This window comes from Dasypus novemcinctus, chromosome 15 (genome assembly GCF_030445035.2).
Source record: "Dasypus novemcinctus isolate mDasNov1 chromosome 15, mDasNov1.1.hap2, whole genome shotgun sequence".
NCBI lineage: Eukaryota > Metazoa > Chordata > Mammalia > Cingulata > Dasypodidae > Dasypus > Dasypus novemcinctus.
This window is the reverse complement of record NC_080687.1, coordinates 34307265-34334776: the sequence shown is the minus strand read 5'-3', so window position 1 is coordinate 34334776 and position 27512 is coordinate 34307265. Positions and strand designations below refer to the sequence as shown.

The following is a 27512-nucleotide window of genomic DNA, read 5'->3' as shown; positions in this document are numbered from 1 at the left end:
TTTGTTAACATAAAAATATCTTAACCTTGGGGAAAGTTCACATGGTTGGCATTGGCTTATAGAGAAGTCTTTGCAATAAATGAATATTTCAGTTTATATTTAATTTTTAAATGAGCCCTGAATATGTGATATGTGAAGTTGGAAGACTGTCAATTGCTTTACCTGATGATATATCATTGGAACTCCCAGATTTTCTAGGAAAGTGTAGAAGAAGCTAAGTAGCTATGAATTGTTGCTTTTACTTTTAAAGCATTGCAGTTCATGGAAGAAAGCACTGGCTAAGTTTGTCTAATACCCAAGTGTTAAGGATTTGGGAGAGGTGATAAGAATTATTTATGTCATATATGGTGGGGGTGGGGAGGGACAGGGAAGTCTTGTATGTCTGCATTCTAAAATCTGCACTCATATACTGCAATATCAGAGTGGTCAGTAGAATCTTCTAGTGACTAGAAGTGTAGCTTGGTAAACAGCATGAGGGGTTTGCTTATTTTTCTTAAGTTTTTTCCTAGAAGTTGTGTAATTTCTATACTGTCGTCCAGAGCTCATCAGTCCTAATTGTGTGGCTTTAATTATAAAATCACTTTTGTGCTTTTTAAAAACCCTTTACCAATGCCTGAGTCAAAACGTGAGAGGGGAGAGAGGAAAGGAGTGAAGGAGAGAAGGGGCTCCTGCTGAAAGCATGGAGGGATGGGAGGATTCCAGCTTGCACTAGCTTCCTTCATTGTAGCTACTCAGACGGCGTAAACTGGGCACCGGCAACTCCAGTTGATCAGTGGCCGCTGCTTGTTTAATAACAGCTTTCTCATAGCTAGAGTTTCCATATAACAAAAGGGTTAGCTTTCATATTTTCCATTTCCTGGGTAATAATTTAATGTTTTGGTAAAACAATATGATATTAGTCTTTGCTTCATTAAGGTAGCACAGATATTGAAAACAACAACCAGTAATTAAAATGTGGGTATTCCAGAATGGTTTAATTTGAACACTTAACTGTAAAAAAAATTACTATGGAGAAATGAGGCCTATATTTTATGTATTCCTTTAAAGTCAGAGTATACACGCCCCACCCAGGCATAACTGTGGCTCGGGCGTGGGGGGAGGGAGGTGCACCTAGTGAATTGGCTCATAATCTTGTGCCCATTCACCTCATTTATAAATGCTGTGGGCACAAGGCTGCTCAGGTAAAGCATATGCTTTCTTTTTTTCCTTTCCCCAGCTCCCAATACCACTCTTGGAGAACTTCCTTTCATATTCTGTAGCATTGTGTTTTGATAAAACAGTATTTTGTCTTGAACTACTATTTGTGAAAAATGTCCAAACCGCTAATACCTAAATCAAATGCAAGGTGAGACGTTTAATCCCTGATTCTTAGAACAATTCTATCTTGTAATTAAAACACAAACTTTCCTTGGGCTGCAGAGGTACAGCACTTTCTTGAACCCATTATAAGAGAATACTACTTGTAACTTTTAAGTTTTTTGGTTTTAAATTATTATAACACTGCAGGGCGTGCTGTGTTTTCTCAGCAATAACAATAGCTGAGCTAGGTTCCACTGTTATCAGTAGAAAGATGATGGAATCAATCATCCCCATATATTTTCATGGGAAACAAGGACCTAAAATAGCTAAGGGCCTTCAGGCATTCTCTTTTTCTTTGATGAGTTTTTTGTTTTGTTTTGTAGTTTAAATTCCAGTAATCTATAATTTTAACATTTAGCTAAGTAAAATTTGACAAATCTTAGAATGGTGGGCTCAACAATAAGAAGTTCTTTGTAAGTATTACATAAATAATAATAAATTTGTTTTGTGAAATAAGCACTTTTAACAGTTTTTAAACCTCAGGAAAAAAATGATTTGGGGTGGCTATTCAGAAATAAATGCACTCAGTGCACTTTGTGTGTAAAGGTCTGAGAACTGACTCATTTGAAACACTTTCCTTTCCCTAAGCACAGAAAATATAACTGGTTTTTTAGGGTTCACACAGCAAAAGTTCCTAATACTTTTTCAATATCTGTCACCTACTACTGAACATTAAATGTGGCAGTTAAATCATTTTTTTAAATGATTGCATATTAGTCTTTTTGAACAAGTGTATTTACCTGGTGAGGAGCGGATCCTAGTTAATAAACACAGTAAAATGCATACAAGTAAACAAGCCAAAAGGAAACAATGTAGGAGTAGATTATTAAAATCAAGAATCACAAATTTAATTTTTAAAAATGGAAAGAATGACATAGCTATAGAAACTTGACAGTTTTAAAGGCCTGGAAATATTTTTATAACATCTACCTATATTATATTCTTGAATCAAAACATTTTAAAAATATATTCTTTCCAATTAATGGCTGAATGTATATTTCCCACATGTTAGTGTGTTACTTAAAATTGCTGGATTTGGTGCACAATGTTCATTTTTACTTTGAAGTAGAAAATGAAATCATTATGAGCACATTTGTTTTGTTAGCCTTTTGATATCAGAAACAAAAAGATCCAGCCCAAGAAACTATTTTAGCATAACATTTAGTTAAGATTCTTTCCTAGTTATGCTCAGATTCTGTAGTCATCTCTGATTTGCATCAAAAATAATACCTTATTTATTGCAATCAGAAAAATAAGTAAGCTACAGACCAGAAACAGGTTGTATACCCATTTACATTAATTTCTTTCATAATTATTAGTTTGTGAAATCAGGTACAGTAATACAGTGATACAACACAATAGTACCTGTTGCTTCTTTTTCTTGCCATTTAACCCATTCAATATTAGTAAGACAGACTTTGAAGTATTTTATGTGGCCAAGATGAGAAAGATAAGCTTTGTAATAGAACCAACCTCTATCAGTAGTGTAACTGTGTGTTGGAAAATAATGCTCTTGTAAGCAGGGTCTTAGGCAAGAAATGTTACCAATGAAAATGTAGCATGTATACTAATTAATAGGAGTGCTACCCAGACTTTGATGCTGGCTTTTCCCCCTCCTTACACGTGCTCCTTCAGGGCCAGGTCACCTAAGCAGATGGGCAGCTGCGCTGACCACAAGACACAGGTACTCACTGCAGAGTATAATCTTCCCATCTCCCCCTTGTCTCCAGATCATCAGGGAATTTAGCTTCTAGCTGATCTGGGGGAAATCTTAAATAAACTTGGCTAAAGACCTTGATTTTTCATTTGCAACAGGATTTGAGAACTCCTTTGCTATTAGGTATTCTAGGTGAGAAGGGTTTGCTTGGGCCCTCCTGACACGGGTGTCTGTCTGGCATCACATTTGTTTACCTCATGCAGTCTTATTGCAGTAATTGCAGTTTTCCCTGGCAGAGAATCTAGCCTGGCTGTTTGATAGATTTTCCAGTTTCTAGATACCTTGATTTACAATCATAAAATAATTGCAATAATTAAATTTACATATTTCATAGCAGTGGTTATTCAAGCAGTTTATTTGACAAAATGCCAGTTTTTCATCCAAAGCTCAGATTGTATTCCAAAACATGTGTAAATAGATTCATGAATTCATTCTCTAATATTTTAAACTTTTAAATTATGAAATATTGTAGACATACAAAAATTAGAATATACAAGCACTCATGCTCCCTGTTCACCTTTATCATATTTGCTTCAGATTTTTATTTAACTTTTAATAAAACATTGCATTTACAGTGAACTTGCCCTGCCTCTTCCCAATGTGATTCCTGTCTTTCCTTCTTCAGAGATAACCAATATCCTGAGTTTAACGTTTTTACCTTTTCCAGCAAACATTTATTTTTAAGTTCTAGAGTTAATTTTTGTTGGAGGGAGCAGTTTGGGAATTTTTACAGTTTGTCTCAATGATAATTATCAATTAAAGATTAAATATTTTTATAGATCAATAAATAAACTTAGTAGAGTCTTGTATAAGTTTGGCATTTGATTCTGTTTTCTCAGGGAATCATCTGCTTGGGATGAGAGGATATGTTATCTCTTACCTTTGTTTTAAACATTTTGGAAGATGACAATTCTCAATTTTACCAATGTTCAGAATATCTTTTCTTACCCTTTCGTTTAAAAAAAAGATCATTTCCATGAGTCCTGTACAATGGCATGTTTCACATTTCTTAAGTCTCATTGTAAATTTCACCGATTTTTAACTAGTTCTGTTTGTATCTGTAGGCTTTGGCTCTGGTTTTGAGTTTAATTTAGAGGACAGTAGGGATTAGAACTTTTCTTCATTTTAAGGAGTTTTAAGAAAAATCCGTCTCATTTTATATTAGCTGCAATTCTCTTTATTCTTTCCCCAAGCGTCTCAGCTCCCTGCTTCAAGGCCCACTGCACAATTTCAGGGAGTCCAAGTAGCGAGGGACAGTGGGAAGTGGAGGCGAGCACAGGGGCAGATGTGTACTTAGAGGTCCACAGAGACAGCAGCCATGGTTCAATAGCGGGACTCTTCTGAGCAAGTCAGCTTGGGCACAAACCCATTAAAGGATAAGGAGTTTGGCATCGTGGCTATGGCTTGTCTTCTCTTTCTTCGAAATTTGATGATGTTCCATCATTGCTTAAATACTGCACAGTCTCCTGGGGTCTCTTCTCCCTCTCTCTTTATGTGAAGATGTGGGGATGTGAATACACGTTTCTTCTTCAGAAGTATCAGGGGATATTTACCAGCCTGTCTTATTGGTTCAGAAAGAAGAAGTTATCAGATTCTAGCATTGCCTTTTAACCACATCTGAGATGCCTTTTTCCTTGTGGTGGTTCTGTGGCTGTGCCTTCAGCTGTGAGGGCCTTAAAATGCTTTGCCTTCAGGCACCTGTGTTCTAAGTAGAACAGCCTTTAAAAATGTAATGGAAGGATTTTCACTTTTGTGGCATAGTCAGCAGGGTTGATATTGATCCATGTTTTTCGGGTGGCCCAGTGCAGCAGAAGGGGAGACTGCAATGGGCCGGTAAACCCTCCGAGCCTTCTGTCTAATTTGGCAGAAAAACACAGAATGTAGGACAACAAAAGAAGGCTCCTTTTTCCATAAAAATTCTTCCTCCCACCCACCCGTTCCCAAAAAGGGGACTTAATTTTTCAGCTGCACACAGTGATTTGGTGCTCATTCTTGCATTGAAACAGTTGATGTCTGAACAGGCAGGAAACAGTTTTCTTTTAATTGCTGAAATCATTCGGAAGTGCTTCATGCCCTGCTTCTATACAGCAGATGCTGTGCATTAATTGGCCTGTGTAGAAGTGACCCAGGGTTCCTTGCAGCGGGCCCAATTTTAGGCAGAGGGTTTAAATAGCTTATTTATTATTTTGTATAATCTGGCGTACATTATGTGCTCCTGCACGTGTCGTATTTCATGGTCTGCAGTTTCTAATGTCATGTGGGTTTCAAAACCTGTGTTTCTCTGGTAATGTACTAGCAGCAGGTAAGCTCAAAATACCATCCATCAGGAGCTAATTTTTTATCCAGATACTCCAATGACTGATGAACCTGTCTTTTGTATGAATGTTTAGCACAGTAGAAAGCCATATGCCACTGGCACAGTTTCCTATGCATTCTTTACAGTTGCTAGAGAGTAGGCTTACAAGGGGGAAAAAAACTCTATGCCATTTATGTCATCTCTCCTACATTTAAATAACACCTTTAAAACAGCTCTGGCTTTGGACGACAAAAGAGGGTAGGGTTTGTCTTAAAGGAAATCTGACTCCCATAATCATTTTCTTTATCAGAAATATGACTGCACACTCTTAATAGGGAACCTTGTTTTGTTACTCCCCGTCTGTTCAAAACAGACCTTAGCCCATTAGAAGGGCCTCCCTTGTGTGGGAAGACCACAGCTGTTACTGTAAATCTCATCCAGTCACTGTATCACCCCCATTTTGTGGCTCTGAAGGATGAAATTGAGAAATGGAATACTGTGCAGTCATCCTTTACATCTCCAATTTTAGGCCCTTGCCATCATTTTCATGCTTTTATTCCAAATCAAATAACATTAGTGAGCTACACCACCTTCTGATGAGTGTCTGCTCTTGAGAACAGCTTTCAGCTCTTTACTTTTGGGGGCTTCCTTTTATGTTTGGTAGATTTCTTTTCTTTTCTTTTTTTTCCTTCTCCCGCCTTCTCTTCCTACACTTTCCTTGAGCTTTCTTAACTGCTGATCACAGTTTGCAGTTTGAATTATACATGTTGTCAAATGTACCCCAATATTAGCATGTTTTCCAGAACAACTCAGGTGTAGAAGAAAGTTTCTGTGTCTTTTAATCTTTGTGGAAGAAGCGAAGAGAGCTTGGTAGAAGGATATTGGGGACTTTAATCAGAAATAAGAAGTGGCTTAAATCATTAGCACAACAAAGCATACTATAAGCTCGAAGATAAAAGTCTCTGGGGAAGAGTCCTCTGAAAATAAATGGGACTTGATAGATTTCCATATCATTTATAACTTCCCTTAATTACACTTGGAAGACTTGCCAGTAAAACTGGAAAATTGGCAGCCTATATCCATTATAGTCATTTTGCCGACCATGGCAAGCAGCTGGCTTTACTGGATTTTATTTCCCATCACTCACAATTAATCATCAGCTGGAGATGTCTGAAACTCTTCAGCACAGAGCAATGCTGTGTGACATTCAGGCCTTTTAAACATGGTAAAATCTGCTGAGTAAATGGGCTGAGTTTTCGCTCAAGCTAACTCATTTTGGTGCAAGGCAGGCCCCTGCTTAATGAATGCCACTCTGATAATCGGATGTGAATGTGAACCTTGACCCTGTGTCAAAGGAGAGGATGCAATAAGCCGGATGAAAGATACAGGATTCAGGTCTACAAACTTTACACCAATTAGATAGACAGCGGAGAAGTGCATCAGGCTGACTAAGCTTATCAAAAAGACTTCTGAGGCTTGTGACCATTTTGTAAGCCTAACGTTGGAGACATCCTGTCACAATCATTAAGTCTCTATCAGATGATTCACAAAAGTGTTAGAGAAGTACACTTACACAAATCCTTCAGTAGTAGCACCCTCACATGTGAGCTGTCTTATTGAAACTCGGAGTTTGTAAGCAGCATCTCTGCACAATTAATGCCCTGGCTATCTGCGCACACTGGGGAAATCTGGAAGGTGTTGCCTCTGCTGGGCCTGCTGCCTAGCTCCCTCACGAGCGATGGGAGAAGCAAGCAGGCTAGGAACCTGCAGTGTATTTTGTAAGCACGTGCACAGCTGAACAATGAAACTTCCAGATCCTCGAGATGAGAGCTATATCTTCTGAGAGCTCTGCGATGCTGTCTCGGTATTGTTGGAACTGAGGCCCAGCACAGTGCTGAGTCAGTCAGTGGGGCACAGGGGTGACAGCCCTTGTCTCACACTCCTGAGCAAGGTGCTTTGCATTTCTACTGCCTTCTTCCACATAATGCTTGTACTGTATTTGGTTCTTTTATTTGGATTTTTGAGGAATGAAAAAACATGAAAATAGACCAAGCCTCTGTGTGTATATGTGTTTGGTTGCATGTACGTGTGTATGTGTAAGTGTTTTAGTTTCCCAGCTGCTAAAACAAATACCATGTAATAGGTTGGATTAGCAATAGGAGTATATTGGCTCATGGTTTCAGAGGGTAAAAGGCTTGTTTCTTCCCAGAGTCAGTATCTTCTGACTGGCCGGCAAACTTTGGGGTTCCTCGGCTTTTCCTTCAGATGGCAGTGCACATGGCAGCATTTTCTCCTTTTTCTCTCGGGCTCTGTTGACATCTGGCTTCTGACTGCTCCCTGTGGCTTCTCCGTCTTGCTTTCACTCTGCTTGTGAAGGACTCCAGTGATGTGGATTGGAGACCAACCTGATCCAGCTGGGCCCCACCTAAACTGAAGTAACATCTTGAAGAGCTCTTGTTTAGAATGGCTCCACCCACCAGAATGCAGGTCAAGAACGTGTCCAAACTGGGGTATACAATTCAGTCCACTTCAGTAACTTATAATTCTACAGAACAAAACTTATCTCCGTTATTTGGTGAGGAATCATGGAACAATTTCCAAGAGTTCTATTAAGGATGAATGAGTGAAAACAGTTTACAAAACATTGCTTTGAGTGAAAAGAGAGGGTGAAACAGATTATTTAAACTTCCATTTACAGCTAAATAATATAAGTGGACCAGTAGACACAGTGAAAGGAACTCAGGAGAGACAACAAAGAATGAAAAAGAAAATGGATCTGCAAGAATCTAACTCTGAGACTCAGCACTTTGCTGTAGATAGCTGGAGTGAAGGTTGGCCAGAAGACAGGGTAACTTTGGATCCGGAGGCACTTCCTTTGAAGTCCTTTTAATAAAAATGCCAGCATCCTGCAGTCAGAGAGTGGGAGTACTTTACTTTGATACTTTCCCATTTTTTTCTGATTATCTCTGGCTAAATCATATTTTTTCTGATTAATAACTGGGGACCTAGCACTTACATGCACCTGCATTTTACCTTTTGGCAAATTCCCCACATTATGAACCCACAGAGCCAGCCAGGAAGGATGGTCAGTGGGCAGCAACAGTGGAGCCCCATGAACTCCTTCTCCATCTCCCACTGCTTCTAGGCTGTGGTGCAACCACATCTCTGGAGCTGTGGCCTAGGTGCAGCCCTTGTCAAGCATGTTTCCTGTGGGCTTTATTGTCATGTTGGTTCTCGCTCCTTTTTTTTATTATTATTATTTTCTAAATTTCTCTCCCCTTCCCTGTCCCCCCCACCAGCTGTCTGCTCTCAGTGTCCATTTACTGTGTGTTCTTCTGTGTCCGCTTGCATTCTGGTCAGCAGCACCAGGAATCTGTGTCTCTTTTTGTTGTATCATCTCGCTGCATCAGTTCTTCATGTGGGCGGCGCCACTCCTGGGCAGGCTGCACTTTCTTTCTCGCTGGGCGGCTCTCCTTACAGGGCGCACTCCTTGTGCGTGGGGCTCCCCTACGCAGGGGACACTCCTGCGTGGCACGGCATTCCTTGCGCACATCAGCACTGCGCGTGGGCCAGCTCATCACACATGTCAGGAGGCCCTGGATATGAACTCTGGACCTCCCATGTGGTAGGCGGACGCACTATCCGTTGAGCCAAATCTGCTTCCTGGTCCTCGCTCCTTTTGTTAGAACCATTGAAAATCTCCTGGGTTCATACTTTTTTCATATTCTCAGTTTTACCGCTAATTCACTTAATTGACGATCCATGTAAAGAAGCTGTGAGGGGCTCTGTGTGTTCAGAACAATGGAATTGAAAGCCAGAGCTGCTGTAGAGGGGTTGAGAAGTGGAGGTTGGGCATACCTGCTGCCAGAGGGGGCAAGGCTGTGCCACCACAAGAAGCAGTGGGGCAGGGGTGGGAAGCGAGGAGGCTCTGAGCAAGCCCAGGGCTGTCAAAGGCCAGCAGAGGAAGCTCATTGGATAGGTGGGAATATGGAGGCAAGCACACGCAGCAGGTATCCCTGGTGGGTGCTCATCTGTCTGTGAAGGAAACAGCTACCAAAGCCCAGTGGTGGAGGGCTGTTTACTACTAACTTTTGGATGGAATTTCCATTACATTTTGCTGAGTTTCAGATCCATTTCCTCAGAAAGCCATACTGGACCTACTGCCCAGTCCTTAAGTAGGGATGTTGTTTCAGTGACTCTAGCTCTGGACCTTCAGCTTGTAAGAGGCTCTAGTCTGGATCCACCAGGGTTTTCATATGAGATAAATAGCAGGTACTGCTTCAGGGGAACTTCCCTTTCTCTCATCTTTCTTGATCCCTGCCTTCCTTGGAAAAGAGAGAAAAAATTTCTACATGAGATAGTAACTGTTCTGACCCCCCTAATTGGGGCCATAGACATTGTTTTTGAGCTGCCCTCACTTCTGTCCCTTTACATTTTGAAGAACAGCCATCATGAGTTTATTCTTCACTCTCCATGGAATGCAGATGCCAGGTGAAAATGAATCAAAAAGGGCAGTGAGCACAATGCTTCAAAGCTCAGCTCTTCAGCACAGTGTCTCTCCTCCGTGCCAGCTCCAAAGCTTTGGCATTCCCTCTCTTCCTATATTTCTGTGCCAGGAAAAAACAGCCCACCACCTGAACAGCAGAGGAAAGGAATACTTAGGGCTCCCAGGCACTCATGATTGCCAGCAAGACAGCTTGTGCCACATGGGGGGCCGGGGGGGGGGGCTTTGAGATCATCTGGGGATTTCAGGGAAGAACATTCTCTAGGACTTCTGCAGCATAGGACAAGCACAGCCACTGTGATGTGAATGTGCTGGAGCCCCACACCAGGATGTGCCACCAACACCCAGATAGCTCCTTGTCTAAGGAAACTGAATGCCCCATTTCAAAGACTGGGACGCTCTTTTCACAAACGTAAGCAAAAAATCCAGTCCAGGACCATCAAGGGCAGAGAAGAGAGATCCATGGAGTGACTTTTAGTCACAGATGATTCCTGGATGGAAGCCTCGGGTTTAACCTCAAGGGGTTAACCTCAGCTTAGCCTGAATTTCCCTCATAATAAAAGGGAAACATCAGACCACGCCTGAGTGTACATCTCCCTGCAAGGGGCTGGGGATAAGTCTAGAAACCATTCCCTGAGTTAGAACATGCTTCCTGGGAACCTGTTCATTGTCAGTACTTGGTATTGTCTTGCAAATGATAGGACAGTGTGGTTGTCTGAGTATCTGATAAAGAATTTCTTCATGGCTTCACTCTTGAGTATTGCTGCAAAATTAGATTGCTTTTAAATCAACTGTCCATTTTTTACTCATTTTCCAGGTGGCAGAAGGTCAGGAAATTTGTGTGATTGAAGCCATGAAAATGCAGAACAGTATGACAGCTGGGAAAACTGGCAAGGTATGGCCCCATGTTCCTCTACCCCCACCAACACTGTGATAGGAACAGAACTTACATCTTTGAACCACGGGTTGCTAGGCCTGAAAGGGAACTTTGAGATGATCTATTCCAAACCCTCCTTTCTACAGATGAGGACATTAATATTGGGGGAGCTCTTTAATTTTGGCATGGATGCTTCCCTGCCTCAGTTAGATGGAGCCTTCTCTAAAAGAGTCTGTGTATTATGTTCAGGTAGTCAAAGAACAATTGTTCTTCACCTTAATGTCTTTCAAATTAAGGGGTCTTTAATTTTTAATGCTTACATCTGTCTTGGAAGCAGTTAGTTATCTGAGACTTAGGTGACACAGCAGGAAATGGTTTTACAGATTGCAGAAATTAATGTAACTCTTCAAGATAATTTCTCTACAAAGAGAACAATTCAATTTTAGATCAGGAGTAGCTGTACCCCCATGTACATATGTGGGACTTGCTCCTTGGGGAGGTGGGGAGGAGATGATGTATTAGTACTGAAATTTGTTAAGAATAAAACTTGTTAAATGCATTTTCTTCTTGAAGATAGAAAAGTCCCTTTAAGCAATAACATAATTATTCTTCCTGAAGTTAAAAAGAAACCATTAGTAGGAAAAGTGATCATTTTCTGAAGGATGCTTTGGTTTGGAAGTATCTGCAGAATGAAGCATGGTGGAGGGGTGTCAGAGGTGGACGATGACAGCAGCAAAGGCTGGCTGTGGCCATGCCTGGAAAGTGAAATTGAGCCATGGGATACCATGTGCTATGGCAGAGAGAGGTACCATCAGTTTGCAGAGTTCGCAGTCAGAGAGAAAGTGTCCATATGGTCTGTCACCCCAAAAAGAAATGAAATTTATTATCAGAGACCAGGACAAGGAGAGACACCCAGTCAGGTCTCAGCCAGTAAAGCAGAGGCCCAGGCAAGTGACAGTTGGGCCCTAACTCTGTGCACAGGGCTGTAACCAGTCCCAAAAGGGTTTGGGACAGAGTAAAATGGTGTGATTTACAGTATTTTAGGAGCCCTGGTTGCTAAACTTGATTGTTTTTTTGAAAAAAACAAGAAAATGTTGGTGTATATTAATGTAAATTTTTAAAATATTTGTTCGTGGGATTAACATTTATGCTGCACTGGTGTCATGAAATTTCCATCCATGATGAAAAAGTTGGCCTAGTGTGGAGTGACCAGAATATGTGTCAAATGCATGCCAAGGACCCCTGTATTTCTGGATGGAGAGGCTAATGCAAACATGAACTTGGTCCTAGTTCCCTGAAGGAGTGTGGAGCCCAGATCCACCTGTACACTGAATTTCATAGGGGCTTGAGTCTCATGGTGTAGAAGCTTAGCTGTTCCTTTGCCATCAGTAACTTGGAGCAACTTTTCCAGGGGTGTTGGTGGGATCCCAGAGAATTCTGTACTTTGGCTTGATCCCAATAATCTGGAGTCCTTCCCTGACCATCCCATTCCCTCCTCCCATCCCTAGTCCTCTTGATTCCAACCGAACAGGACCCAGCAGGAGTGGTCAGAAGTCCCAGCACAGAGGAGTGGGCCCTGGCTGAGCCTAGGGGCTGAGATTCTTACCTCAAAGGTCATTTTTCCTCCCCGAGAAAAAGTTCATAGTGGAAACAGATCTCTACTCCAGTAATTGTGTCTTTTAAAATGCACCATATACAAATGTTGGAAGTATCAAGATAAAACAAACAAATAGCCACTTCCGTCCAAATAGCATCTCCCAAATGAGGCCTTTGAAGTATTCATTGCATAGGTTCACATCATTCTTAAAAAGCCTGGACTCGCATTTAAGACAAGGCGGACCTTCTGGTCTGCTCACAGTGGAGTTGCAGGGAGCTCAGGCGGATTCACCAAACAGCATGTCTGGCTTTTTTCACGTTTGCCAATTGTCCATACGTCAATTAGTTCTAACCCATTGTTCATTTTCATGCCCAAGCAAGAACCTCCAAGAAGTCAAGTGACTGTCTCTTCCCCAGTCCTATGCCCTTACTGCTAATTTTAAATCTTTGAACACAAATTTGGGAAAGTATAACTTGATTAATAAAGAGAGAATTGGGAGAATGAAAAGACACTGTAACAACCTCCCTGGAAGCCGACTCCATTTCTTACATTGCATGTCGTTCCACAAAGTATAATCTGTGCATCCACAAATCATCTGGATGTTTCATTTCTCTTCAAAAGGAAGTTTATGCTCATGTTTAATTAGTACCTGTTTTAAATATTGTGTAATTTCTCGTTTTTAAAAAACATTTACCTAAGTGCACCATTAATTCTACAACCAAACCGTAAGAGGGATTGGGTATTCCAAAATCATCTGGTATTAATGTTTCAGGCTTTTAAGATGCTGCCCAGAAACCCTGTCTGTACTCAGTGGAAGGTGCTAGAGAGCAAACCACAACACAATTCCCCAGAGAACTTCCCCACCCCAGAACTGTTAGGGCTAACGAGGAGGAGACAGACAGGAGAGGAGGGGGAAGGTTACAGCCTCTTTGCAAGGAAGTCCCCAGTGTGCTCCACTGGAGCCTGTGGAGACCATCTCCTCATTTACAGGAACAGTTTAGGAGATTGCCTCCTTCCACGTTCTATTTAATAATTCTTCCTCCCCCCACCCTTTTTTATTTATTAATTCAAGGTGAAAGCCGTGCATTGTAAAGCTGGAGACACAGTTGGAGAAGGAGATCTGCTCGTGGAACTGGAATGAAATATTTATAGCCATTCCATCATCACCCAATTTAATTAGCCATTTTTATTATTATTCTTTCACACTCAATTTATTCGAGCATTTTACAGGAACACTCCTGTGCAGCAGATTTTACATGGTCATATTTATTCCACATATAGTCAAAACCAACATTCTGCCAAAAAATCACCAATGGAAATTTTTATTGATATAAATACTTGTACATATGATTTGTACTTCTGCTGTGAGATTTCCTAGTGTCAAAATTAAATCAATAAAACCGAGCATTTGTCTAAATATTAGTTTGCCCTTTTTTTGAATGAAGACAATGTACACAAGAGGATACAGCCTGTGCCAGTAGACTCTAAATACCAGCATCATGATCCTTTTCAATATTTATATAAATTCCAAGTCCCACCTCTACTTTCACTAAGTTAGCTTTTGCCATCTTATAAACTTGTTTACCTTCTGCCATAATTAATTACTTAACTCCTGTTTCTGATCATTCCCAATGTCCTACAGCCCATATAGCACAGATAATGATTTTGAGAATCCCCTTCATTTTGCAGCTTTAAATGGGTATAGCCTAGGATCGTTGAATCCCCAGGTAGCTCTGATTTATACCTGGTGCTGCTGCCAGAACTATTCTGAGGAGAAGCATGTTGCAGCGCTCTTTCCGGGGAAAGGCTGTGTGCACAGCCTTCCCCATCCCCACAGGCCACGATGCTCACAGGGAGCTCAGACATGCTCTGCTCATCTCCCTCACACAAAACAGTAGTGTGTGGTGCTACCACACGCTCATCAGCTGATACCCATGCTTGTCTTTTAGTGAAGCAAGTTTCCAATTAAGAAAAAAAAGTCGAAAAATAATGATCATGTATTTGTGCCAGATGCAGTTAGTGATCACAATCTACCATTAAGTTGAAGCATATGTGAAATTTCCCAGCAGAGAACAAGGTTACTAAGGATCAGCAGCTGCATTTTCATTTGGTTCTCAAATTCTTGGAATACATTTCATACTTTGCTGGTAAGCAGAAGCAAAGAATCGTGTGCTGATTTGAAACTACGCTGACAAAATATCAGATGGAGGTGGGTAGTAATTGGTACTTCGTGCCTTGCTAAAATTATTTTAAGTGCTGTTTGTATTTGGAAGCTAAGCTTTCTGTCAGGACTGAAGAACAAATTACTAATGTGTTGGCTCTTCTCTGAAAGGCCCACCCCCAAATGTTATTCCTTTTAGGAGTCAGGTGATGGTGCCTGGGTTTGGAGATCTGGGCTTGCTTAACTTCTATTTGAAATCCACGGTGCTCAGCTATATCTACTAGCAAGTGGGTGTACATTATTTTGCTAGATTAGAATGAAAATAAAAACCTACCAAATAAATGTACCCAAAAAAGACCAAAAATAGCATCAATACATATATTTTATTTCCCCAAACATTTCTAAGTTTAATTTTAAATAATCATATTTTAATAGTCTCTGTTTAAGCTTGATCTAAAAATTATGAATAATGATCCTCCATGTATACTCCAAAACAACATATTTTTCCTGAGGAACTTTTTTTCACTACTTTGAGCCATACAAAATCAGCTTTTTTTCATTTTTTCTGGGAGCTACAGGCCAGAATCAGTACAGCAGGGCTGCAAAGTATAGATGAAATGCAGAGTCTTTACACTGATTTTAAATGTTATCTTTGGATTAAAGTAAAGAAAAAAAAAGCACAGTTACGCATGAGTTCCATCTAAATGCCATTTAGGGGAATTAAAACCCTGACTTTTTCTTATCACATACATTCAAGGCCACAGAGCTTTTTAAGCAGGTAGCAATAAAGCAGTATCTGATAGAGTAAAGGTACAATCTTGTTATTAGTATGTCAAAAATTATTTGTAAAATTAGCCTCCACTGAAAGAGATTGGTTCCCCCACAGAACTGAGTTTTACAAACATTTGTTTAAAAGGGCATTATGATATGATGATTTTGCATTCAATGAGTAGAGATTAAGATGAGGTAATCTTATAATCATCAGGGCTATATTTGTCATCTGACTGATGAGTATTCCTTTCTATTTTTCATCTGTTTTCCCGTGGATTATAACAAAGCCCGTGCTTCCCCTGAGAATCGTAATTGTCGTGGTATGGGAGGTGGACCCACTCTGGCGAGTAGGTGGCCGTGCTGTACACGAAGCACTGCACGATCCTGTTAGCAGCTGCCATCTCCTCAGGGGTGCTGCGTTTACCTTCCCACTCGAGGACTTCAATCCTCATCTGAGTGCGCTGATACATGTCTGGGCAGCCTTCAAATTCATCAAGGAATTGCAGCATCTGGTCATCAACGGTGTAGATCTCCCCAGCCACACGGTGCCCCTTTCCTGGGATGTTCAGCAGACGCGGAATGTTATGTTCACCAGCGATCACCAAAGGATATGGTTCTTCTGTGCGGCCCTGGCCTTGGAATGCCGCGTGGCCATTGGTACAGTCCAGCATGACCTTGTGGTTGGGCTGGCCTCTCTTAAGAGTCCCATACACAAACACTTGGGCCATGTTGGCTAGAGAAGCTACAAATGAGAAAGGAAACAGACTTGTACATATTACACATGTTAAAAGATATGGAGAGGGGAGCGGATATAGCTCAAATGGTTAAGCACCTCTTTCCGAAGTACAAGGTCCTGGGTTCAATCTCTGGTACCTCCTTTAAAACGAAAAAAAAAAAAGATGGACAAAGCTTTCTCTCTGAAGTTGGGAGTTGGCAAACTTTATTTAAAGGGCCAGAGAGTAAATGTTTTAGGATTTGCAGATGATATGGTCTCTGTGGCAGTACAATTCTGCCACTGTAGCATGAAAGCAGCCATAAACAATATGTGAACACAAAAGCTTTATTTATGGACACTGAAATTTGAATTTCATATAATTTTCACATTCATGAAATATTCCTCTTCACAGTTTGCCAACCCCTTTTCTAGAGAAAGGGGCACATGCTTGTGACTTGAAAACTTGGAGCTGGCCCTGCTTTTCCCCTTGGGGCCTAGGGGTCCCCACGATGTAGAATTGGATCCTCTAAAGCCCAAGACACAGGAAGCACAACCATCACTGTGCCAGGAAGATGCCACCTGCCTCCTGATCTTTGTGGATAGACTTAGATACCTGAACGGAACTTTTCATTTCATACAGCTGACCTGGAGGCCCCTTCAGCACTGCCCAGAGCTGTAGCACCAGCCCCTTGGAACTTCAGCATTGGAGCCACAGCTGAACCTGGATATTTTCACAATTTTGCAGAAGAGGTCCTTTTTCAAATCTAACCATGGAATAAGAATATTCTTGATCAGGCCTAAACTAGTACATACCATCTTTTTTTCAGAAACAGACAACTAACCGCGGAACTACCCCAGCCTCAGTCACAGCAGACCTGACCTCCCTCATACCCTGAGGTCACTACCCTGGAGCTCTGGCCTTGCCCTGCCCCACCATAGCAGCTCAAGGCCACAGAAGTCTTTTCCAGACCCCAGCAGTGACCTCCCCCCAGACCCACCCTACCTGGGCACGCATCTACTCCTGGTGCTGGCACTATCCAAGCACCTCACTGCCCTTGCAGTGGGCACCAAGTATCCTGGAAACCCAACCATCCTTTATGACTGTTTCTCTGGAAAAGGGCACTCATTTTAAGAACACGGTTGTTTCTCAGATGGGTCAAGTCTTGCAGAACTGCCATTTTCCAGAGCATCTTTCAATCTCTCTTTTTTTAAATTTTTAAATTACACAGTAAATACTTATAGAAAAATTAGAAATAAGGATAAGCAGTAGTGTATTTTATATAATCACCTGTACTCCAGCCACGGTGATAATTCAGATCTCAATACTGAATTTACATTCTGGTCCTGGCAGTATGACCCAGCAAAACTTTAATAATCGCACCTATTGGTATTTCCTTTTTCTAGGTCTCAGAGAGAGTAATAATGCTTCACTATGACTCACTACAGTGACCTTGGCTCAACTGTGAAGGTAAATAATTGCTACTTACCTGTGTCTGGGCCACAGACTAGATAACTGACAGAAGTGATTTGTGTATAAGTGACTCAAACAAAAATGGAGATAAAAGTTAAAAGGAGAAGAGGGATACACTCTTCAAAGACTTCCATTTCACTGCCTTATTTACCCAACACTGTTTAATAAAAGCCTTATGGCAGGCTTCTTTGAGAAATGCTTTGGACATGGTACTGCCTGAGCCTGTAAACAAAGATGCATCTGTCTACTAGCAGCAAACCCTGACCAGAAACACCTTTGAGTGACATCCCAAGACACCAGTATGTGCCAATAGAGCTCTGCCACCAATACCTGCATTTGCCTTGGACAACTCACAACTTAACTCACAGGACTTCAGTTTTCTTCTCAGCTAAGTAAGGGTTAGTCTGGGGGATATGTAGTGGGGAACTCAACCTTGCCTCACCTCTTAAGAAAAATCTGATGGGAAGTGGATTTGGCTCAACTGATAGAGCGTCTGCCTACCATACGGGAGGTCCAGGGTTCAAACCCAGGGCCTCCTGACCCGTGTGATGAGCTGGTCCACGAGCAGTACTGATGCGTGCAAGGAGTGCCATGCCACGCAGGGATGTCCCCTGTGTAGGGGAGCCCCATGTGCAAGGAGTGAGCCCTGCAAGGAGAGCCGCCCTGCACAAAAGAAGCACAGCCTGCCTAGGAGTGGCGCCACTGATGCAGCAAGATGATGTAACAAAAAGACACAGATTCCCGGTGCCACCAACAAGGATGCAAGTGGATACAGGAGAACACACAGCAAATGTACACAGAGAGCAGACAATGGGGGGGGGGGGGGGGGGGCGGGGCAGGGGATGAGGGGAAGGAGAAAGAAAGAAATAAAAAAATAAATCTTTAAAAAAAAAAAAGAAAAATCTAGTAAGGATGGGTGGCCACTGCATGATTGCTGACAACTTTGTGCTCACCCAGCTCCTCTCTGCTGCCTCTTCATCTCTGTCATTCACCTGTGGAAAGTCAAGTGTTTCACAGGATTTGGGCAGTTGCACTGGGAAAGGCTTGGCAGGGGGAAAAACACCAGGCTGAGTGGGCACTGAGTGTGAAGGGACTGGGAGCAGGGGGCACATTTGATATCATGAGGGCACCTTGAACAGGGAAGGAACATGGTCTGAGCTCTATTTACAATGATTCTGATGACAGTGGGGAGGGGGAGGCCAGAGGGGAGACGGTAGAGACTTGAAGATAGGAAGAGTACCTCAGATATGAAAGTCTCCCCACCTCGCCCCCTTCACCACTACCACCTGGTCCAAGGGTGACTGTACAGTCTTCTAACTGGGTTTGCTGCTGCTTTGAGCCCTGCAGCCTGTTCTTAAACTGCCTCCAGAGAATCCTTGTCAGTCTGCATCAGACTCTCCAACGACTTCCCATTTCAGTTCCCTGTCGACCTCTCCCACCTCATGTCCCTGCAGCCCACTGGTCGACCTTCCATCCTTAGGACACACATACATTCCTGCCTCAGTGCCGTCACAGTTGCTGTTCCCTCTTCCCAGTCTGCTCCTGTCCCCATCCCAGCATCCAGTCTGAAGCAGCGCCCCACGCACGCCATCTTGCCTGATTTTCTTTATAGTATTTCTTCTCTAAATTTTCTTGTCTTGTTTGTTGCTAGAAGGTTGGGATGGAAGAGAACTCTGAAATCCAGTCTAAACAGCTACAGAGGAGGAAGCTGGATCTCAGGTTAGTGATCTCAGCCCACACAGCTGGGCAGAACCACACTCGGAACTGGAAACCAGCTCCCCTGACCCCTGGTTCCCGCTTTATCCCCTCCCCCTTCATTAAAAAATTTAAAGTAACACATGTTCATAATTTTAAAAGTCAAACAGCTTTTCAAGAAAAATGAAAAAGAATTCCCTATACTTCCTCACTCCCTGGAGCAACACTTTTTAATCCTTTTACTGCATATTAAGTTACGTACACTGCTACTTCTTTGTGTTTTAAATTTTGTCTTGCCTGCCTGCTCCCAAAGTAGGAGAGCATAATGGTTAGAATGCAGACTTTAGAACCAAATTGCCTGGGATGAAATCCTGGCTCCATCATTTATTAGCGGTGTGACTTTAGGCAAGTTATTTAACCTTTCTGGATCTGTTTCCTCAACAGTAAAATGAAGTAATAATAGTAACCCGCCTCCAGGGATCACTTTGAAGACTGAATGAATGAATACATGTACCACGGTCCAGGCACATTTGGCAAGCCCTCACCCAATGGTAGCTATTACTACAGAGGCCACACACTTGGCCCCCCTACCCAACCACATATGCACACATTCTTTCTTCCACCATCCTCCCAATATACTTAAATCACAATTTTAGTTTCAAGCCATATTCAATTCAGTCATAGAACTATGTACATACGCACTCAGCTAAGGCACATAGTGTACTATGATTAAATTTCCTTTCTTGGACAGCTTTTTGTTTTTCCTGGAATTAAAAATTACTTCAGTTCCCCAGCCCATCTCCTGCCTCCTCCCCACCGCCTTTTGCTCAAGTTTCTATAACCGTAATTCAGCCTCAGATTTTCTGAAAGAACTGTAAAAATCCTTTCAGCATGGTCATACACATAAGATCATCTACTGGTTCTCTTTCTCCCTAGATACACCTTTCCCAGAGCCCTGTCTTCCTGCTCCCGCCTGGGTCCATGGTATCCTGGCATCAAGCTCTCCTTGGCTGTCATCTAGGACCACCCTTCCCTCTTCCCTATGTTGGCACCTTTGTTGCTTGGATCCCATATTCCTTTCCTGGATAATGCCCTCATTTGCTGAAGATTATTCTGGCTCACTCTTGATTAGTGTATGATTGGGTGGAGAATTCTAGAAATAAATTCCTTTCAGAAATTTAAAGGCATTTCTTCATAGTCTTCTAATTTCCCAAATTCTTGCTGAAAAGCCCAGGGTCATTGTGAGTCACAATCCTTTATGTATGATTTGAGTTTTTCTCTCTGGAAGCCCTTAAGGTCTTTCTTTCTTGGATTCTGAAATTTTATGCTGTACTTTTCACATGGTTTTTTTTTTCCCATTCATTGTTTGGGCCCAATTTGACCTGAAAACTTTTTTTTCCCTCCCCCTCCTCCCCACCCTGCTGCTGTTTGCTCTCTGTTTCCATTCGCTGTGTGATTATCTTTGTCTGTTTCTTTCTTTTTTTTTTTTAATTTTATTTATTTACTTCTCTCCCCTTCCCCCCCCAACCCCGGTTGTCTATTCTCTGTGTCTATTTGCTGCGTCTTCTTTTGTCCGCTTCTGTTGTCGTCAGTGGCATGGGAATCTGTGTTTCTTTTTTGTTCTGTCATCTTCTTGTGTCAGCTCTCCGTGTGCGCGGCCCCATTCCTGGGCAGGCTACACTTTCTTTTGCGCTGGGCGGCTCTCCTTATGGGGCGCGCTCCTTGTGCATGGGGCTCCTCTATGTGGGGGACACCCCTGCGTGGCAGGGCACTCCTTGCATGCATCAGCACTGCGCATGGGCCAACTCCACATGGGTCAAGGAGGCCCGGGGTTTGAACCGCGGACCTCCCATGTGGTAGACGGACGCCCTAACCACTGGGCCAAGTCTGCCGCTTGTCTATTTCTTTTTGTCTTCTCTTCTCATTGTCTCCTCTAGGCTTCACCTGGATTTGATCCCAGGGATCTCTCATGTGGGAGAGAGGTTCCCTGTCACTTGCACCACCTCAGTTCCTGGTTTCTGTTGTGTCTCACCTTGACTCTCTCCTGCATCTCTCTTTTGTTGCATCATCATCTTGCTGCATCACCGTGTGGGCCTGGCTTGCCATGCTGGGCATGCCTTTACCAGGAGGCCCTGGTGATCGAACCCGGGTCCCCCCATATGGAAGACAGAATCCCCATCACTTGAGCCACATCTGCTTCCCTGAAAACTCATTTTTGATCATAAGGAATTTTTTTTCCTATTCATTCCTCCTCATTCTCTTTCTGGGTCTCCTAATGTTCAGGTATTAGAGATCCTGGGTTAACCCTCCAATTATCTTTTCTTCTCTTCAGGTCTTTTTCTTTGTAGTTATCTTCCAGTTCTTCTATTAATTTATTTCTGTCATCAGAGTATTTCCCATCATAGTTATTTCCAAGATGTTTTTCTTGTTCTCTACATTTTTTTTTCAGCATCCTATTCTTTCATAGACACAATGTCATCTTATCTTTTGAAGATACTAATTTTACTGGTGGTGGGTTTTTTGTTTTTTTTTTTTAGTTTTCTTTTCTCCCTGTATTGCCTCTGTTGCTTCTAAATTCCTTTATTTTTGTTTTGATATCTGTATTAGTCAGCCAAAGGGGTGCTGATGCAAAACACCAGAAATCTGTTGGCTTTTATAAAGGGTATTTATTTGGGGTAGAAGCTTATGTTATGAGACCATAAAGCACAAGTTACCTCCCTCACCAAAGTCTGTTGCTACCAGTTGGAGCAAGATGGCTGCCAACGTCCAAAAGGATCCATGATTCCTGGGTTCCTCTCTTCCAGAGGCTGGCCTCTCTGGGCCCAGCTGCTCTGCTCTCTCCACAGGGCCAGCTATAGACTATCAGGCAAATGGATCATCTCTCTTCCTGGGGCCTCTGCTCCTCTGTGGGCTTACTTCCCAGCTCCAGCATTAAAGCTCCAACTAACTCTTCTGCCATGTCATTTTCTCTGTGAGTCCCTGCCTACCAAGGGGGCTGGGACTCAACGTCCTACTGACTGCCCCAATCAAAGCCTTAATCGTTATTTAATCAAGTAAAAGTGAAACCTTTGAATCCAATATAATCTGATACACCTGGAGAGACAGACCAGATTACAGACATAATCCAATATCTATTTTGGAATTCATAAACAATATCAAACTGCCACAATGTCTGTTTTCTTCAAATGGTAGTAGTCCTTGGCTGTCCTTTTATATATATATTTTTTGTCTTTATTTTTTTAATGTTACATTAAAAAACTGAGGTCCCCATATACCCCCCACCCCCTCACCCCACTCCTCCGCCCATAACAACAACCTCCTCCATGATCATGAGACATTCATTGCATTTGGTGAATACATCTCTGAGCACCACTGCACCTCATGGTCAATGGTCCACACCATAGCCCATACTCTCCCACAGTTCACCCAGTGGGCCATGGGATGTCCTTTTATAATGATAGGAGAGCACCTGGCAATTGTCAGGCCTCATGATGAGAGTGGGTGTGGGTGCTTCCCCAATTAACTCAATCATCATTTTGAGGATGCCACCTCACCTCAATTGTCTGTGGGCTTGGTGTTCCCTATTCCTTTTTTTTTGGCTTTTTACAATGGGGATTTATTAGCTTATAGGCTTACAGTTCTGCAGCAACGAAAATATCTAAATAAAGCATCATCAAGACAATATCTTCTTCCTGAAGACCCAACAATGAGCCTTTTTGCTAAACCTCTCTAAAAAGTAACCCATATGTCTTCTGCTGGTGTTGACGGAACATCATAGGGTTTCTCTGCTCCTTGTGTAGACTTTCAACCTTTCCTCCTGTTTTTGGCCCCATTCTTGCCCTCACACACCTGTGGCCTGCAATTCTAGAGCTTTCCTGATATTCTAGGGTACCAGTCGCTGGCTTCACATTGGCATCTCCCTATACAGAAACTTCAATTTCAGATTTCTCCTGGCTGCTAAGTCAGTTACTACTCATTTCTGCTTTCCACTTTCCAGGATTTTTTGGCCCTCTTTCATTTTATGTTGTTCTCTCTGTCTTTGTGGGACATCTAGTGTCATTTATGGAAGCAGTAGGGATAAAGGAACCTGTTCCTCCCACTGTCTTCTTCCACTACAGTACACTGCTACTTTTCAATAGAACTTGCAGCCTTTTCGTCTTGCCTGAGGCTTGTTATGGGTATTAATTTCCTACCGTTGCTATAAAAAAGTACCACAAACTGGTGCTTAAAACAAAAGGAATGTATTCTCTCATAGTTCTCAAGACTGGAAGTCCAAAATTAGGGTCCTGCTCCCTCTGAAACCTGTAAGGAAGACTCCTTTCTTGCTTCTTCCAGCACCTAGTGTTTACTGACAATCCTTGGTGTTCCTTGGTTTGTAGACGCATCCCTCCAATCTCTGCCTCCACTGTACAAGGCCTTCTCCCTGTGTATTTGGCCAAAGTGACTTCATTTTAACTTGAATACATTTGGAAAGACCCAATTTCTAAGTAGGATCACATTTACAGGTATTGGGGGTTACAACTGCAGTTTATCTTTTTGGGGAACATAATTTCACCTAAATAGTGAAAGGAAGTGACGGGAGGGTAGCTGCATGCTTAGAAGAGTGAGGAAAAGATTCTATTAGGATATAGTTGACTTGAGTATGTTTTAGGTCACAAAGAAAAAGCCAGTAAGATAGGACTTGTGGGTACCAGAGAGAGGACTGGTGACAACCAAAGAAGAGCCAGGTGGGGGAACAGAGAAGAGTGTGTTTGCAGAAGGGGCACTTGCTGCTTCTGCTGATACGTGAGCAAAAGGGAAGGAGTAGGCAGAACTTGCAGAAGGGAAATCCACCTCAGCACTCAGTGTGCAGTGCTTATGTACTAGGATACACTGCTAAGCTCTGGGAGTCCAAGATGAATGAGACATTTTCCTGCCCTCTGTGAAGCTAAAGGTGAGTAGAGATGGAGACAGACATGCCAACAGGTTGCTTCAAATCACAGAGCAAGGACAGAGCAGGAGAGGATGCGCTTGGGAGCATACTGAAGGGGCCCTCACCTCAGACGGGAGAGTCAGACAGGGACATGCTCATCTGCGTGGCCTTTCCTTTCCTTCCTCAAACCAGGAGGGAGGGGTGCCACCAGGGCTGAGTGAGCACTTGCAAAAAAGGAAAGAGGTTTAGGACAATCATTTGAAAAAGCATGGACCTTGGGTTTAGAGCTGTAAAATGCTAGTATATGGCAGGTTACTCAGCAAATAATAGTCATTATTCTTTTTACTATAGGGAATCATGCAGAAAGGAACAAAAGAAATATCTCATCCAAGAATTGAAGAGCAGGCCTAGTGAGAGAGGTAGCAGGGAAGCAGACTTGGCCCAGGGTTAGGGCGTCCGCCTGCCACACATGGGAGGTCCGCGGTGCAAACCCCAGGCCTCCTTGAGCCGAGTGGAGCTGGCCCATGTGCAGTGCTGATGCGCGCAAGGAGTGCCGTGCCATGCAGGAGTGTCCCCCACGTAGGGGAGCCCCACACACAAGGACGCCCCGTAAGGAGAACTGTTCAAGTGTGAAAGAAAGTGCAGCCTGCCCAGGAGTGGTGCCACACACAAGGAGAGCTGACACAAGATGACATAACAAAGGGAGACACGGATTCCCGGTTCCACTGATAAGGATGGAAGTGGTCACAGAAGAACACACAGCGAGTGGACACAGAGAGTAGACAATGGGAGGGGAGAGAAATAAATTTAAAAAATAAATCTTAAAAAAAAAAAAGTAGCAGACAAGAAGTTGGGGTCAGAAAAGGGTTTTTGAGAATGACATTTCTGAGGAGGGAGATTCCCAGCAATGACCAGGTTCAAGAGTAGCTGTGTTTACAAGCACCTGTGGGTCCTCTGTGGGCATTACTGAGTCTCACCTCTGTGTACCAGGCCCAGTGCTAAGTGTTTTATATGACAGCTCATTAGTTTTTTGGGGTTTTTTTTAGATAAGTTACAGGTTCACAGTAAAATTATGAGAAAACACAGAGTTCTCATGTACTCCTACCCCACTCACACATAGTTTTGTATGTTATTAACACTTTATATTAGTATGGTACTTTTGTTACAACTGATGAAAGAATATTATAATTGCCCTATTAGCTATAGTCCATAGTTTACATTAGGGTTCACTATTTATATTGTATACTCTTATGGGTTTTTTTTTTTCTAATACCATATATATATATATAAAACCCAAAATTTCCTCTTTTAACTGCATTCAAATATATAATTCAACAGGGTTAATACATTTTTCAATGTTGTGCTATTGTGCTACCTTAACTATTATACATTTCCAAAACTTTTTCCTCACCTCAGAAAGAAATTCGGTACAAATTAAGCATTAACTCCACATTCTTTATCCCCACCTTGGGCCCTGGTAATCTATATTCTAGTTTCAGATACAGATTTGCATATTCTAATTATTTCATACCACTGTGATCATACAGTTTTTGTCATTTTGCCTCTTGCTTATTTCACTCAACATAAATAAAGTCTTCAGAGTTCATCCACGTTGTATTATAACATGCATCAGAACTTCATTTTTATGGCCGAATAATATTCCATTTTATGTATGTACCACATTTTGTTTATTCATTCATCTGTTGATGGGCACTTAGGTTGCTTCCACCTTTTGGCAATTGTGAATATTGCCTCTGTGAACACTGGTTTGCAAATGCCTACTCAAGTCTCTGCTTTCAATTTTTTGAAATATATACATAACAGTGGGATTGCTAGGCCATAGTGTATAGAAACACTACTGATTTTTGCATGTTGATCTTGTATCCCACCAATCTGCTGAATTTGTTAATTAGCTCTAGTAGCATTGTAGATTTTTTGTGACTTTCTTTATATAGGATCATGCCATCTGCAAATGGGGAAAATTTTATACTTCTTCCTTTCCAATTTGGATGCCTTTTATTTCTTTTTCTTGTGTAATTGCTCTGGCTAGAATTTCCAGTAGGGTTTTGAATAACAATGGTGAAAATGGCCATCCTTATCTCATTCCTGATCTTAGAGGGTCAGCTTTCAGTCTTTTATCATTATGTGGGACATTAGTGGTGGATTTTTCATATGCCCTTTATCATGTTGAGGAAATTTCCTTCTATTATACTTTTCTAAGTGTTCTTTATTAAGAAAGCATGCTGGATTTTTGTCAAATGCCTCTTCTGCATCAATTGAGATAACCATTTGTTTTTCATCCCCCTTTGTCTATTACTGTGGTGTATTTATTTTCTTATGTTGAATCACCTTTGCCTATCCTATTAGATAATGGTGCACAATTCTTTTAAGGTACTATTGCATTTGGTTTGCCAGTATTCTGTTGAGGATTTTTGCATCTATATTATTAAGGGATATTGGTCTGGAGTTTTATTGTAGTGTTTTTATCTGGCTTTGCTATTAGAACTTTGCTAGTCTCATAGAATGGGTTAATGAGTATTCCCTCTTCTTCAATTTTTGGAAGAGTTTGAGCAGGGTTGATGTTAGTTCTTGGAATGTTTGGTAGAATTCACCAGTGAAGCTGTCTGGTCTTGGACTTTTCTTTGTTAGGAATATTTGATGACTGAGTCAATCTCTTATAATTAGGCTGCAAAAATATTTTATTTTGTCTTAAGTCAATATAGGTTGTTTGTTTCTAGGAACTTGTTCATTTCTAATTTTTTATCTAATTTGTTGGCCTACAGTAGTTCATAGTATCCCTCTTATAATCTTAATTTTGTGGGATTGGTAGCAATGTCCCATCTTTAATTTCTGATTTAGTTATTTGCATCTCCTTTGTTGTGTGTGTGTTTTTGTTTTTTGCTTTGTCAGTCTGGCTAAAGGTTTGCCAGTTTTATTGATCTTCAAAGAACCAACTTGTAGTTTTGTTGATTCTATCTCCACTGTTTTTTTTATTCTCTAATTCTTTTATTTCTGCTCTAATCTTTGTTATTTCCTTCCTTGTGATTCCTTTGGGTTTAGTTTACTCTGCTTTTTCTAGATCATCCAGATATGAGGTTGGTGTCTGTGATTTAATACCTTTCTTCATGTAAGCATTTCAAACTATGCATTTCCCTCTTAGCACTGCCTTCACTGCATCCCATAAGTTGTGGTATGTTGTTTTCATTTGCCACAAAGTATTTTCTAATTTCCTTTGTGATTTCTTCTTTGACTCATTGGTTGTTTTAGAATGCGTTGTTTAATTTCCACATATTTATGAATTTTCCAGTTCTTCCTCTGTTAGTGAATTCAAGCTTCATTCCACTGTAGCTGGAGAAGAAACATATAATCTCAATTTATTGAGACTTGTTTTTGACCTAATATATAGTCAATACTGGAAAATCATCTATGTGCACTAA

At 41.7% G+C, this 27512-nt stretch overlaps 2 protein-coding genes across 14 annotated transcripts in view; one reads left to right on the top strand and one right to left on the bottom strand.

The window, feature by feature from the left end:
- PCCA (propionyl-CoA carboxylase subunit alpha) overlaps nt 1-13767 on the top strand; it is a 537919-nt gene extending 524152 nt beyond the window's left edge. For all 4 annotated transcript variants that reach the window (XM_058276458.2, XM_058276457.1, XM_004458407.4 and 1 more), the window contains 2 exons: nt 10694-10771; nt 13423-13767. In XM_058276458.2, coding sequence (XP_058132441.1) covers nt 10694-10771; nt 13423-13491 — 147 coding nt within the window. In that variant the 3' untranslated portion in view covers nt 13492-13767. The remainder of the gene's footprint in view (nt 1-10693; nt 10772-13422) is intronic.
- Nucleotides 13522-27512, bottom strand: part of GGACT (gamma-glutamylamine cyclotransferase) — an 81203-nt gene continuing 67212 nt past the window's right edge. For 6 of the 10 annotated variants that reach the window (XM_071208229.1, XM_023588745.3, XM_071208227.1 and 3 more), the window contains one exon: nt 13522-16024. In XM_071208229.1, coding sequence (XP_071064330.1) covers nt 15540-16010 — 471 coding nt within the window. In that variant the 5' untranslated portion in view covers nt 16011-16024 and the 3' untranslated portion in view covers nt 13522-15539. Of the gene's footprint in view, nt 16025-16610; nt 16762-17285; nt 18234-21584; nt 27424-27512 lie in introns of those variants that run through there. The other 4 variants (XM_058276462.2, XM_004458409.5, XM_004458410.5 and 1 more) reach the window with 4 other exon arrangements.